Here is a 14367-nt window from a genome sequence, read left to right on the forward strand (position 1 = left end):
CAGTACTTGAATGCACCACGTTACGTTTTCATAGTCACGTGTTGTTGTGTTTTTTTTTTGTTTTTTTTTTATCAGGAGAACGAGAGTCTCCTAAAAGCCAACGAGACACTGCAGAGGAAGTTGAAGGAGGCCGAGCGGGAAGTAGAGATGTTAAAGACGATGCTGAAGAGGCACGCGCTGCATCCTGTGGAGGAGGAGCAATCCTCCTAGACGCATCAACTACATGGAGTTATCATCCAAACAACATTTTTGGTCTCCATCCAGTAAAGTACAGTAAAGTTGTAATACAAACAGTATACGAGTGATGAGACCAGGACGTTTTTTGGATTAAACAAGGAGCGTGATCCACGCGGACAGTTTTTTAGAACCAATTAGGGTATTATTACCCTCATAACATAAACGCAGGATGCAGTTGTTAATGATGAATTCAGCCACAAAATACATACAATTTGAATAAAGTTTAAAGAAGCAGTGGAACCTCCAAAGTTGAAAAAAAGCAGCTCCGTGATGCTGGTTGACGTCCGAGTTGTTCAATTTTCCCGTAGAGAAAAAAATTTAATTAGAGTGTAACGGAAAGTAGCCATCATCAAATTGTTGAGGTCGTGTTTTGAATAAAATTTAGAGATTTCTAACTGTTGTAGTGTAAAGAGAAGTTAGCCACTTTAAAATATATATTTTTTGAATACTGTAAAATAAAGTACTGACACTTTGAAGACACAAAACTGACACTGATGGAGAATGAACAGGAAGCTCTTTGTAGTGTGAGACTGTCACCTAGTTCTATCTCTCTGCATTAATAAAGCCTTCTGATCTCAAATTATCAATTCATTTTTTTTAGATGATCACTAATATTTTGCTCATTGTCACACATGATGATGGTTTGAAGTACATTAGAAACATTTGGTTGCACTTCACATTTTGAGTCATTAAATTTTGGAGATTCCACTGTACAGTAAAAAAAAAACAAAAAAAAACACCATGGCAAGAAATAAAAATGGTCAGATGCTATTAATATGTAGTTAGTACATACGAGGTGTACACTGTAAATGTAGTAAAGGAACTCTGAGTTCCAAAATGTAGAGTGAAAAATTTGATATTTATTGTTCAACCAGATTTTGGGAATAACAGCCTGTGGCATATTGTATGTTTGAGTGACGGTCAAGAAGTAGTGAGCCTTTAACCTACTAATATTTCATGTTTTTCCCCAAAAATTTGTTTGTATTTTAAATGATTTCCATCCATCCATTTTCTTAGCCGCTTATCCTCATGAGGGTTGCGGGAGTGCCTGTCCAAGCTCTCAACGGGCAGGAGGCAGGGTGCACCCTGAATTGGTTGCCAGCCAATCACAGGGCACTTATCGGCTGATCTAAGAAGTGATGAAATCCCTATTTTTGGGCATTATTTTTATGAATAGATTCCTTTTCTATCGCAACCAGTAAAGATAGAGGAAAATTGAGCTCATTACTTATTGACAGTCCCTTGTATGAAAGTATATTAAGTAATAATTGAAGTAGAACGCCCCTTAGTTATCTACTTTTATTGCATCTTTTTCATGTTTATTGTGTGAAACACTACACAGTTCAGATGAACTTTTTTTTGTTGTACATTGGTACTTACTGTTTAGTCTAATTTCTTCTTCAGTGTGCGTGGCATATCACTGCTTTTGTTTTATGCTCAGTGTTGTAAATGGAAATTGAGGTGCTTGTATTTGCTGACAGCGCCAGCCACAAGGATATTTAAGTGGCCCACCTGCTCATCTTCCATGTCAGTATTGTGAACTTTTTGTTAAAATTAAATGCTGGGCATTCAGTATTAAAAAACAAAAAACAAACTTGTAATACTTCGTTTCATCAATGGGGGGCATCAGAGCCTCAAAGGGAAACCACAATAGTCTATGCTGTATTATCAGACCAGTGCTGGTTTGCTTTCTAAGAAATCTTATTAAATTTACAACATTTTGCTGAATAGTTAATGGGGAGGAAATGTTTTTTTCACAAAACATAATTCCCCCAAATGATTCAAGCTTTTTTTTTTTTTTGTCTTAGGTGGTGTGTTGTAGTCAAAATGTGCTTTTCCTACAGCAGGTTTTCATCCCATCAGCTTCAGAAAATTCTCATCGAGTCATTGTGTGCCACTGATAACTCATTTGATTCCATTTGAATGGGAAGGGGAAATGAAACCGGTCCAAGTCCATCTGGCCGTATGCACACCAGTGCTGAGTAGTTTCCAATATCATGGCTAGCTGGGGGGCAGATGGGGTCTTTAAAAGGCTGTTACACCGTGCTCAAGATGGGCATTTCCTGGTCTCACTCAATCTATCAGTTCAAAATCAATATACAAGCCACAACCTGGACAAGCTATTATGTTGTCGCCGGAAGGACATACAGTATGTGGGCGAGATGAAACGCTGCATTATCCAAAAAAAAAATTCCACAATCCGCCTAAATAATGAGACAGACACAGGACGTCAGTGAGCAACGGAACCTCCTGTCCAACCCTCAAAAGAGAAACAATTGGGATTCCAACCAAAGCATGTTCTGGAAAGAATGTTTGAAAATATCCACCCATGCATTTTCTTAGCCGCTTATCCTCACAAGGGTCGCGGGGAGTGCTGGAGCCTATCCAAGGCAGGAGGCGGGGTACACTCGCAATCACTCCTAGGGGCAATTTAGAGCGTCCAATCAATGGTACAAATTTTTGGGGTGTGGGAGGAAACTGGAGTGCCCGGACAACACCCGCGCAGGCACGGGGGAGAACATACAAACTCCACCCAGGTGGGTCTGGGATTGAACCTGGAACCTCAAGACTGTGAGGCCAACGCGTTACCGACTGATACACCGTGCCGCCTGTTTGAAAATATATCGAACAAAAATAATAATAAAATAATATCTATCAATATGTGTGATCTCTGCTAATGTAATGAGACTACAGCACCGTCAGAACAAAATAGAATCACAATTTGGAGTCCAACCAAATGTTTTCATGGGGGGAAAAAAATCTTTGAAAGTCAATCAAAATTAAAGTTTCAACAAAAAAATGATTAAGTCCTTGTACCCCAAAAAAAGGAACGAGTCACATTAGCCAATGGTGGCTTTGCACATGTGGCAAACCTCTGGATGGAGTCTCGCAATCTCAATTTGTCGCTGGTCGATTTGGGGGTCAAAGGAGTTGTGAGAGAGAGATTGGAAAAGTGGTCAAAAATAGCAACAGAGTCACTTTGTTTGATAAGCGGTGGATTGATTCACCGAGACGTCGACGTTCACAAGAATCTCCAATTAAAGAAAAAAAATCCATAAAAATGAAAACATTTTGAAAAATGTGTCCTTCTCCCCCTTTTTTTTGGTTGAAACGCTGAGTAGACACTCAATTTGTTGCATGTCCTTGCTCGACCCCCTGGTTGCCATGGTAACCAAAGCCGTTCTCTGTATTTGCATTAGACAGAAGCGACACTCCCAAATATTGTGATTTAAATCTAGTGTCACAAGTGAGTGTTGAGTGTGTTGTAATTCATTATCCCTTGTTCATTTGCACCTGAGAATGTCACAGATTTTTTTATTGAGACAACTGGGAATTGGGGGATACATAATGTCCAGGGTCACAGAACCATATTATGGGCCCCCGTACACAAACTTCATGTCCTCCCAAAAACATGCAACATTAATTGGAGACTCTAAATTTCCCCTCGGTGTGATTGTGGCTGGCAACCAGTTCAGGGTGCAACCCACCTCCTGCCCGATGACAACTGGGATTGGCTCCAGCACTGCCGCGACCCTCGTGAGGATAAGCGGCTAAGAAAATGGATGGATGATTGAAGTTTCCTGATTATGTGCGCGGGGCTTACACAAAAGTTCCCTCCCCCAACGCTTAGTTTTGTAAACTTTCACATGTGACAAGATGGCTACATGGATAACTTGATACTAGTGAATGGGGCTGTGCCGAGTGTCTAACTACCAGGCCGCTGTTCACCGCTGACATTATGTCACCAATAACAAGGGTAAGTTGACATGCGCTAATTTGTCTGATTACGGTTCACGATAAATGTACCATTTTGAAGTTGAGCCTGCTAACAAGATTTTGGATCATTCAGCAATCACCCGCTGACTTTTTTTGATTCCTTTCGGCGCATCCATTCGACGTTTCCGTAGTGCATGTTGTTGTTGTTTTCCTTTCGGCTTGTCCCTTTCGGGGTCGCCACAGCGTATCATCTCAGATGAACGCATATATATGCTTGGCACAATTTTTACGCCGGATGCCCTTCCTGACGCAACCCTTCTTAGGGAGTGGAGGTCCCAGTGGGATACGAACCCACAACCCCTGGTTTACCAAACCAGTGCCCTAACCACTGAGCTACGGGGCCTCCCATAGTGCATGTATACTTTTATATTTTTATAGAGTTAGGATCAGCTGGTAAAAGCGTTGGGCTCACACTTCCGAGGACCCAAGTTCGATCCCGACCCCGCCTGTTTGGAGTTTGCATGTTCTCCCCGTGCCTCCGTGGGTTTTCTCCGGGTAGTCCGCTTTCCTCCCACATCCCAAAAACATCCAACATTAATTGGACACTCTAAATTGCCCCTAGGTGTGATTGTGAGTGTGGCTGTTTGTCCTGATATGCACTGCAATTGGCTGGCAACCAGTTCAGGGTGTACCCCGCCTCCTTGCCCGTTGACAGCTGGGATAGGCTCCACCACACCCGCGACCCTTGTGAGGATAAGTGCCCAAGAAAATGGATGGATATATATACAGTCTAATTTGACATGGTTGGAATTTCTTTGCAGTATGTCAAATTTACATGACATTTTTATTTTTCAGAGGGGTATTGAGTGCTACTTCAAATATAATGTAAACATTAAAAGCTGTAATATTAGTGGTTTTTGATAAAGGATCAAATATACTGTATGAATACTATGAATGCGGACATGTTGTCTCTCCATCTGTTGCTGCACTTTTTATGTTCAAACATCAGACAGACTACTTGGGACGTTCCAATTCCAATTTCCTATGGAAATCCATCCGTCCATCCATTTTCTTTGTCGCTTATCCTCACAAGGGTCGCACATAGAGACAAATAACAGCCGCACACACAATCACACCTAGGGGCAATGTAGAGTGTCCAATTAATGTTGCATGTTTTTGGGATGTGGGAGGAAACCGGAGTGCCCAAAGAAAACCCACGCTGGCACGGGGAGATCATGCAAACTCCCCACAGGCAGGGCCGGGATCGAACCCGGGTCCTCAGAACCGTGAGGCAAACGCTTTACCAGCTGAACCACCGTGTTTTTTAATTATAGCAACCTGATTAGTCAACTAACTCATTGAACTGTGGTCTCCTGCACGAGTTCCAGTGGGCCTTTGGAATCATGCTGGTGTAAGAGATTTATAAGTAAACTCTATCTCATGAATGTGTTCTTAAGCTAATTGGGTAAAAGTGTCATTGTGTCCCTGTGGCACACAAAGCACCATGACAACAAAGTAACTTGAACACACATTAGATCACGAAAGAATAACAGAGCCTGCGGGGTGTTGCCAAGCTTCTCTAATCCTCTTGATTATGAAACCGAGTTCATTAGGTTCTTAATGATGGCCGAAGGAGTCGCTTGGGCACCGCAGCGGGAGCGTGTAGCGATATTTGTAAAGAGAGTGACTTAAAACGGCCAGAATTGCGCAAAGGTTTTAATTAACCTTATTGGTATGAAGAGGACGTCCGCCAAGAGAAACATCACCGCTGTCTCATTTCTCATTTGAATGTCGTAATGAGATTTGACGCGTGTGTTAGAGGGGAGCGAGGGAGGGAGAGAGAGGAGGATAAAAAGTGCAAAATGTAATAATTATGGAAGTTAGATTTGCAAAAGGTAGCCATTTGCTGTTCATTAGTCTGATTATGTCAGTCAGTGATTGCTCTTCTTAAAAGGGAGAAAGATACAGCTTTAGAAATGCTGCAAGAAAAACATTTGCATTATATTGGATCATTTATCCAGGTACGGTTAGGTGCATAAATATTTGGACAGTTTTTCATATGAATTTGCTTTTATACACGATCATAGAATTGAAATATAACAATTACCAGTGTGAATTATCCACAACCAGCCGTAATTTGGAATAGGATGTCCCCGGCAATGCCACAGGCTGCTTGCCTCCATCCCACGGCGCATTCAGGCATTAATTTAAGCAAAGGGACTCCCAACCAAGTATTGATGATTAACATATCGGTTTGAAAGCATCAATTTTGATTGATTTAATGTGATCCTAATTTTTTCTTTTTTTTTTTTTCTACAAAGAAAATTAGACTGTGACATGTACACATTACTGCATTCTATTTTTTTGAATTTCTGGTTTCATGGATTTTATAAAGTGGGAGCCCAAATTATGTTAAGATAAACAAATAAATACTTTAAATTGTTTAAGGGTGGCACGGTGACTCAGCTGGAAAAGCATTGGCCTCATAGTTCTGAGGTCCCGGGTTTGATCCCGGACCCACCTGTGTGGCGTATACATGTTCTCCCCGTGCCTGCGTGTGATGTTATAATCTGTGCATGCAGATTTTCTATTTGTTTTGTTGACATGCATGAAGCCCAACACAAAATCATCCGCATAATCGCAATCCGCGTTGAGCTGAATCATCACGCAGACTATTTTGTATCGAGCGTGGCTGCCAAGACACGGCACGATCCCAATGTCCCAAATTCCAAACAAATCGATTCCAAAGTGTAAAAGTCGCTCATTCCTGCCAAGAAGTAAGAGGTGTGGGGTGTATCGCTGACAGCAGGCAAGCCTAAAATTGAGTAGGATATTAAAAAAAAAAAAAAAAAAGGGAGGGGCAGGGGGGATTGGGCAAAAAGTGCTCAGTAAACTACATTGAGTTGTTGCATGCAAATCTGCACTCAAATTAAACACATCTCAAGATGAAGTTCTGCCGCGAAGAAACGTCGTGACGGAACAGACACAGTCGAGGATGTTGGCACAAAGACAGATGGGACTTTCGGCCCCGCTGAGAATTCCCCAAGAAGACAATAAATTCAAGTTTGGATCAAGTTGGTGTGAAATGTGCGCAGCTCTCCTCCAAAAACATGCAAAAATAAACATTAGTTATTTAATTAATACTGGTGTGCAGTACTACCGCAAAAAATATTTGTGTTTGAGGGCCACGTTTGATTTTTGGAGGGATGTGCCGGGTCATATATATTCACAATATTGTCTAAAATCATTTATTTGAATAATGAAATAATCCTTTAATTTTTCAGGTGTTATTTATAATTTCCTTGATTATAATTAATTAACCAGTTACTTAAAGTTGTACTGTATATTCTAAACCTACTCATATTTTTATTTATAATTAACAATTATTTGTATTGTTTCATGATAATGGATTTTTTTTTTAAATAATGCAACAAATATTGCATGTAATGTATATTCAGTGGGCCTGATTAAAGAATGGAGCGGCCCCCTTAAACATATTGCAACATATTTCTGACTTTACAGTACAAAAAATGCATACTTGAGACAATTGTGGATTCAGTTGCCAGGAGTTCTGGGTTTGATTCCCCGCTCGAATGTAACTGTGGTCAATGTGTGGTCGCTATTCTGTTCCCCAATGGTGAGTTGAGTTTTATGTCACAGAAACTTGCAAGCGAGGTCAAAAATGAAAATGACCGAATTATGAAGGAGCATTTGTGTGTATGTGCCCAACTGGAATGTGGAAGGAAGAACCACAAGCTCAGAACCGAAAACCTTGACAGCCAAAATGTGAGGCTGGGGCACAAACCACTAGGATACTGTCCTACCCTTGTTACATATCAAATAATTGACATTTTTGACTAGCTACACCCGCTGAAGTCTAACTTTAGATATCATTTTTTACATAAAGATGAATGACGATTTTGCTTTGTTTCCAAGCTTTGAGACATTAATGTAGTGAGAGCCGTTTAAGGCATTCTGCTGTTGTCTGGCCCCGCGCCGCCATCTTCCCGAGCGAGCTCCCAGCCCGAAGCGGCCGAGGACGCAGAGACGCAGACGTGGCCGTCAGCCGCCGTAACCTCGGCTATCGCTCACTGCCGGCTGCCGTTAGGTTACGTAAAAAGGTCAGACCGGTCCTCATTCCTCCGTGCTGTCAATTGCATCAGAAGGTCAGGTCTTCATCCGGCTGAAAAAATAAAAGCGGTCAGGATTTTTATTTGAACTTTTATTTCATTATCGGTGTTGCAAAGGCCTGACGATAAATGACAAAACAGTTCATCTAGAAGTCAATTCTCGTTAATTTTTCCTGGACGAGTCCTTTTCATGTTTCATAAGGCTCGATCACCTTGATGAACGGTGGAGTGGAAGTGCGTCTGGATTCAAGACGTGCCACACAAAAGCAGAACATCTGTGAGCACTCAGCCTGCAAAATGACGAGACCAATTGGGATTTCGTGCGTCTCGCGAGAATTGTCATTAATGTCTTCCTCGCCTCATGATCACCAATAAACACACTTCATGACATCACAATGCAGACGCGTTCCTGATCCATCAGGGACCAAAAATATGCTTCCTGCCCTGATACTGGTGCCGAATATTATACTCAAGTAAAAGTGCAGTTAGTTTAGAATCTTCTGCTTTTCCTTTCGGCTTGTCCCATAAGGGATCGCCGCAGCGTGTCATCTCGATGAACGCACATTTTGTTTGGCACATTTTTACGCCAGATGCCCTTCCTGACGCAACCCGTCTGACATCAGCCGGGGAGAGGAGCTTACAGCACCTGGTATTCCCAGGCGGTCTCCCATCCAAGCACTAACCAGGGCCAAAACCGCTTAGCTACCGAGATCTGACGAGATCGGGCCTTCTCAGGGTAGCAAAGCCGGAAGCTGCAGTTAGCTTAGAATAACATGACTAAAGTAAAATGAGAAAGTAATAATCCAATGGTCCAAATGTTCATTTGAGCCAGAGTAAGAAATCGATAAGAAATGACTTGTTTTAAATCGGAACATGAACGTCAAAAAAAAAAAAAAAATTAATAACATGTGGAAGTCCGCACACAACTGCCGCCATTTCAATTCCTAAGTGCCCTAAAACCAACAGACAGAAACCCGACAGAAACTTTATTTCCTTTGATTCATTTCAATGACTGAGTAAAAAAGCTGTTTGCAGACCAGACTTATTGAAAGTGGTTATGTATGCCTTCTTCTTCTTCTTTTCCTTTCGGCTTGTCCCGTTAGGGGTCGTCACAGCGTGTCATCTTTTTCCATCCAAGCCTATCTCGTGCATCTTCTTCTCTAACACCCACTGTCCTCATGTCCTCCCTCACAACATCCATCAACCTTTTCTTTGGTCTTCCTCTCACTGTTTTGCCTGCCAGCTCCATCCTCAGCACCCCTCTACCAACATACTCACCCTCTCGCCTCTGAACATGTCCAAACCAACAAAGTCTGCTCTCTCTAATCTTGTCTCCAAAACATCCAACTTTGGCTGTCCCTCTAATAAGCTCATTTCTAATCCTATCCAACCTGCTCACTCCTAGCGAGAACCTCAACATCTTCATTTCTGCCCCCTCCAGTTCTGCTTCCTGTCAGCTCTTCGGCGCCATCGTCTCTGATCTGTCCATCCTGGCCGGCCTTCTGTTTAAAATTCGCATCTTCACCGCCTTCCACTGTTGAAGCCCTTTTCATTTAATGGAGTGTAAATAGATGCAGAACTTATTAGCCTTCCTGGAGATGAGGCGCACATTGCAAACGTGTCATCTGCCTACTCACTTGAGCAATGGTGACTTCCTGTCACAGGTGCATTATTTGAACCTCAACTGTGACTTTAACTACTTTAACATATGTGAAATGCATGTTTCAGCCAGCACACATGAGAGTAGAGTATCTTTCCACAATCTCTCAGAAATTAAGTAAACCGCAGAACTCGTGTTTCCTCTCCTGGCTCCGCTCTACCTCCTCTAGCTACTTGGTAACCATGGCTACCCTAGGTGTCATTTTGTCAACCTATTTTAAGAAGCGATCATCTCATATCATCCTCATCCACTGTACTACACGCGCACACACGTACAGAAATTTGTAGGAGGGAATTGCTCATGCAGACACTTTACACTTGCGTAAGTTTTGCTCCCTTTTCGAGTACATTTTTGGCCACGCTGGCGTTTGAGAGCACACATCCTGATAACATTTAAAGATAAAATCTCCATGCAGGACGTGACCACAACAATATGAAATATGAGCGACGTGAAAACTTATTACCCTTTATGCTGTTCTGCAGCGCTGCAAAGCACATAATGAGCAAGTTGTTCAATGGATACCTTTCTAACGCTGCCACTTGTAAGTAATTTGGAAAAACAATTTATGGATCACTTGAATGAGAATATGTATCAAATGAAGTGTTCTATGTATGGAGGAATGTTCTTTATGACAAAAAGCATCGCATGAGACATCTCAGCGAGCATGAATGGGAGCTTAAGTGGATCTAATTAAATCTCCTCATGAGCAATCATTCAACATAATAAGCACCTTTTTGTATAATTACATATGGTACTGAAATATGTATACTGTAATCTATATCTCTGTGGATACTATGGGTTTATTTTGGACTACGCGCCTACTGGCCAATTCAAGTACAACCGCACAATCCAAAGGCATTCAATTTATAATAAGGTTAGTTTGATAAAAAGAACTCTGTTCAATTTTGATATAGATAAATTATATACCGTAATTTCCGGCCTAGAGAGCGCACCGGATTAAAAGACTCACCCAGTACATTTGTAGAGGAAATACTATTTGGTACATACATAAGATGCACCTGTGTAAAAGCCGCAAGTGCCCACATTGAAACCCACATTGAAACACGACCTATTTACAAAGAAAGAGTTTTCGAAGTTTTAATACGAATAATAGCTTACCTTAACATAACAACAACACGGTAGCATGAGTAGGGCTGGTTAAAAAAAATAAACATACCGGTTTAAAAATAACAGCCATGGCAGCTTCACAGTCGCAACACGATAGCACAGAGCTGGTTTAAAAAAAAAAAACATACCTAAATCACCGAGACGGGGCAGTAACACAGCAGAAATATGCTATCGCGGCGCTAATACAGCCAGTTAAAAAAAAAAAAAAAAAAAAGGTAAAAATCACTGAGACGGGGCAGTAACACAGCAGCAATATGGTAGCACAGTGCTAATGCTAGCCCAACGCTAACAGGGCCGGTTAAAAAAAAAAAAAAAACATGCCAGTAAAGTCACTTCCTCGGCACATATATTCCACTGGTCTCACTCTTACCTTTTCCGCTCAAGTGCCCCCTTGCGGCTGTTACAAAAAATGCACAAATTAGCGGCATCACCGCATAATCCGCAGGGTTGAAAGCGTGTGAAAAAAGTTGCGGTTTATAGGCCAGAAATTACGGGAGCATTGTTGGAACTGCACAGCACAGTACTGAGAGCTGTTCCTAATATTTTGATTGACGCCTGACTAAATGAAGCGCTCCAAATAGTGTAGCTGAGTTCTGTACATAAAATAAAGTCACCGGCGCAGGGAATTCTCATGACATCCTGCTGATGGCTTCCATTTCTCTTTCGACAATGAAAGCAGGCAACTGACATGTAGAGCTGGGTAGGGAAGCCCCAAATACTGCTATTATAAATTAATTCTGCCCCGGGAGACATGTATTATTAAGCCTGATAACAGATAGACCAAACATGTTGAGAAATAAATAGTGCATGGAGAGATGTGATTTCTTTCTGAGATCATTTTTCAGTTATGTTGTCACTAATTGCTTATAATGGTGATCAAAATGCCCCACACCAACACAAATGCACGCCAAATAGGCCGTGACTCGAAAAACTGAAGGTCCTATCACTGTGTGAACTGATGCTTGTTCCCACAAAGTCATGAATACCAGAGTACACACATAGACACCGACAGGAAAAACGGAAAATAAGCCAACGCTGAGAACGAAAAGGCATGATAATAGTTTGTGCGCTCATTTCATGGGCTTTCCCTTGAGGGTCCCCACCCCACAGGAGATCCCGACTGCGTAAATACACTTGGAATATAATGTGACGACTTCTAAAATATACATACACTGAAAGAAAATGCGTGAAAAGTTCCCTTTTTTTATACCTCCTTTGTGGTCCCCACAATGCACATGTACAGTTAAGAAAATAAGTATTTGAACACCCTGCAATATTGCAAGTTCTCCCAGTTAGAAATCATGGAGGGGTCTGAAATTTTCATCGTAGGTGTACATCCACTGTGATAGAGATAATCTAAAAAAAAAAAATCCAGATTTTTTTAAGAATTTATTTGTGTGATACAGCTGCAAATAAGCATTTGAACACCCGTCCACCCCATACAATCAGTAAGACTCAAACTTGTAACATGGCCAAGGCCAAAGAGCTGTCCAAAGACACCAGAGACAAAATTTTACAACTGGCTGGAAAGGGTTACAAAGACATTGCCAAGCAGCTTGGTGAAAAAAGGTCCATTGTTGGAGCAATCATTAGAAAATGGAAGAAGCTAAACATGATGGTCGATCTCAATCGGAGTGGAGCTCCATGCAAGATATCACCTCGTGGGGTCTCAGTGATGCTAAGAAAGATCAGCCCTGGACTACACGACAGGACTTGGTCAATGAGCTGAAAAGAGCTGGGACCACCGTTTCCAAGGTGACTGTTGGTAATACACTAAGACGTCATGGTTTGAAATCATGCATGGCACAGAAGGTTCCCTGCTTAAACCAGCACATGTCAAGGCCCGTCTTAAGTTTGCCAATGACCATTTGGACGATCCAGAGGAGTCATGGGAGAAGGTTTTGAGCGGGGTAATTGCTCCAAGGTAGTTCTGGAGTTATAGTCTTTCTCTTTTTGGGTGACCAGATTTCTTCCATTGAATATAAAAATGTGCAGCAAAGATGGCTGAGGTTGTGATGGAGTTTTCATATTTGGGGATGCGATGTTTGGTCGTCTGGCATAATGACACTGAGATGAATACGAGAGTGCGCACAGGCAGCGGTGCTCTCAAAAGACATCCTGTGAAGCAATCGCAAAAAAAACCCGATGCTGCGGCAACATGGCAGACATGTGGCGCTGCGTAATTACGTCCCACTTGGTTCTTCACTGTGGAAACGAGCATCGCAGTCTCCTAATGGCCCGTTTGAGGCTGCTCAAAAAGTGAGGCGGTGGAAGGCGTGAAGCCTTCCCTGACCTCTTCCCCCCCAACGGAATCCTAAGAACCTCAGTAGATTTTTTTTTTTTACTGGTCTCACAAGTGCACCAAAGTGCACATTGTGAATTTTTTTTTTAAATGAGGGCGTAGGCAGCCAGCTGCCTGGGCACAGATAAGAGAGCCAGCTTTATTTGGGGGGGAATTCAAGCGCAACATAAAGCAAAATATTGATTGAAATTAGGAGTTGGGTGGAAGGCCAAATCAAGACAAATAAAAGCTGCTTTGAGTAAAAGTATGTTGTTTTACTCAACAAATAACACCTTTACTGCACCGTAGGTGATGTCACGTACCGCATGACAGCGTAATCACATGTTGAATGGCGAAGGCGGACGTCTGTTTCCTCAGTGAACACGCAGCCATCAATCAGGTGGCGGCAATCCAGCAGCGCTGCAGAGGAAGCGCAACACAAGCCTCATCTCGGTGTCTCTAAAGCTCTTCGGGGAACTCTGTTTTATTTTTATGCGCTGTCGGGACTCGGAGGGAAGGAGTTGCTTTCGGGTGACTCTTCTGCTAAAAGCTGCTGCCGTCTATGCCCACAAGCATCACCTTAAGAGGGGTGAGCGTGACCTCCCAAGGTGGTTGGAAAGGTGCACCATAGGGTGACTGACATAATTTAATATACACCGCATGGGTAACTTTGTACTGTGGTCATATAAATCTTCCCCACTGAGATGAATGCAAATGTCATTTATCTGTTTCAGACCCCAAAGAACTCCTAAATACAATACTATTAGTAAAGTTACCGATGTTATTAGATTTAACCGTAAATATACCACAAACTATTGTATCAAAACACTTAAATATCTTTTCCACTACATCTTACATTACATGAAATATTTTACAGATTATTTAAATGTGAAAATAGCACCACAGTGACCACCCTACCCGCAATCTCCACTAGCAACCCAGACTAAATTGAACTCCTCCTAACATACAAAGATGTTAACGTCTCAGTCGGGCTGTATCACCTTAATATACTTCCTATCCAACAATTTCTGCTTTTCGATCTTTGGGGCCATCTTGGAGCATCTTAGTAGCAGTTATTATTCATGGACACTTTTTGGGTAAATCGTGATCAGCTTGTTTTTAGAAGATAAAAAAAAAGTACATATATTGGCAGCATGGTGGATCAGCTGGAAAGCGTTGACCTCACAGTTTTGAGGTCCCGGGTTCAATCCCGG

General features: G+C 42.0%; 1 protein-coding gene and 1 pseudogene across 6 annotated transcripts in view; one reads left to right on the top strand and one right to left on the bottom strand.

Annotated features, from left to right (window-relative positions):
- The window catches only part of LOC133513190 (RAS guanyl-releasing protein 1-like), a 30629-nt gene extending 28756 nt beyond the window's left edge, over nucleotides 1-1873 (top strand). For all 6 annotated transcript variants that reach the window (XM_061843713.1, XM_061843714.1, XM_061843711.1 and 3 more), the window contains one exon: nucleotides 76-1873. In XM_061843713.1, the coding sequence (XP_061699697.1) occupies nucleotides 76-210 (135 nt within the window). In that variant the 3' untranslated portion in view covers nucleotides 211-1873. The remainder of the gene's footprint in view (nucleotides 1-75) is intronic.
- A 6845-nt stretch (nucleotides 1874-8718) lies between these two features.
- Nucleotides 8719-8837, bottom strand: LOC133513879 (5S ribosomal RNA; annotated as a pseudogene).
- Between the last annotated feature and the right edge of the window lie 5530 nt (nucleotides 8838-14367).

Source organism: Syngnathoides biaculeatus, chromosome 15 (assembly GCF_019802595.1).
Source record: "Syngnathoides biaculeatus isolate LvHL_M chromosome 15, ASM1980259v1, whole genome shotgun sequence".
Taxonomy (NCBI): Eukaryota; Metazoa; Chordata; class Actinopteri; order Syngnathiformes; family Syngnathidae; genus Syngnathoides; species Syngnathoides biaculeatus.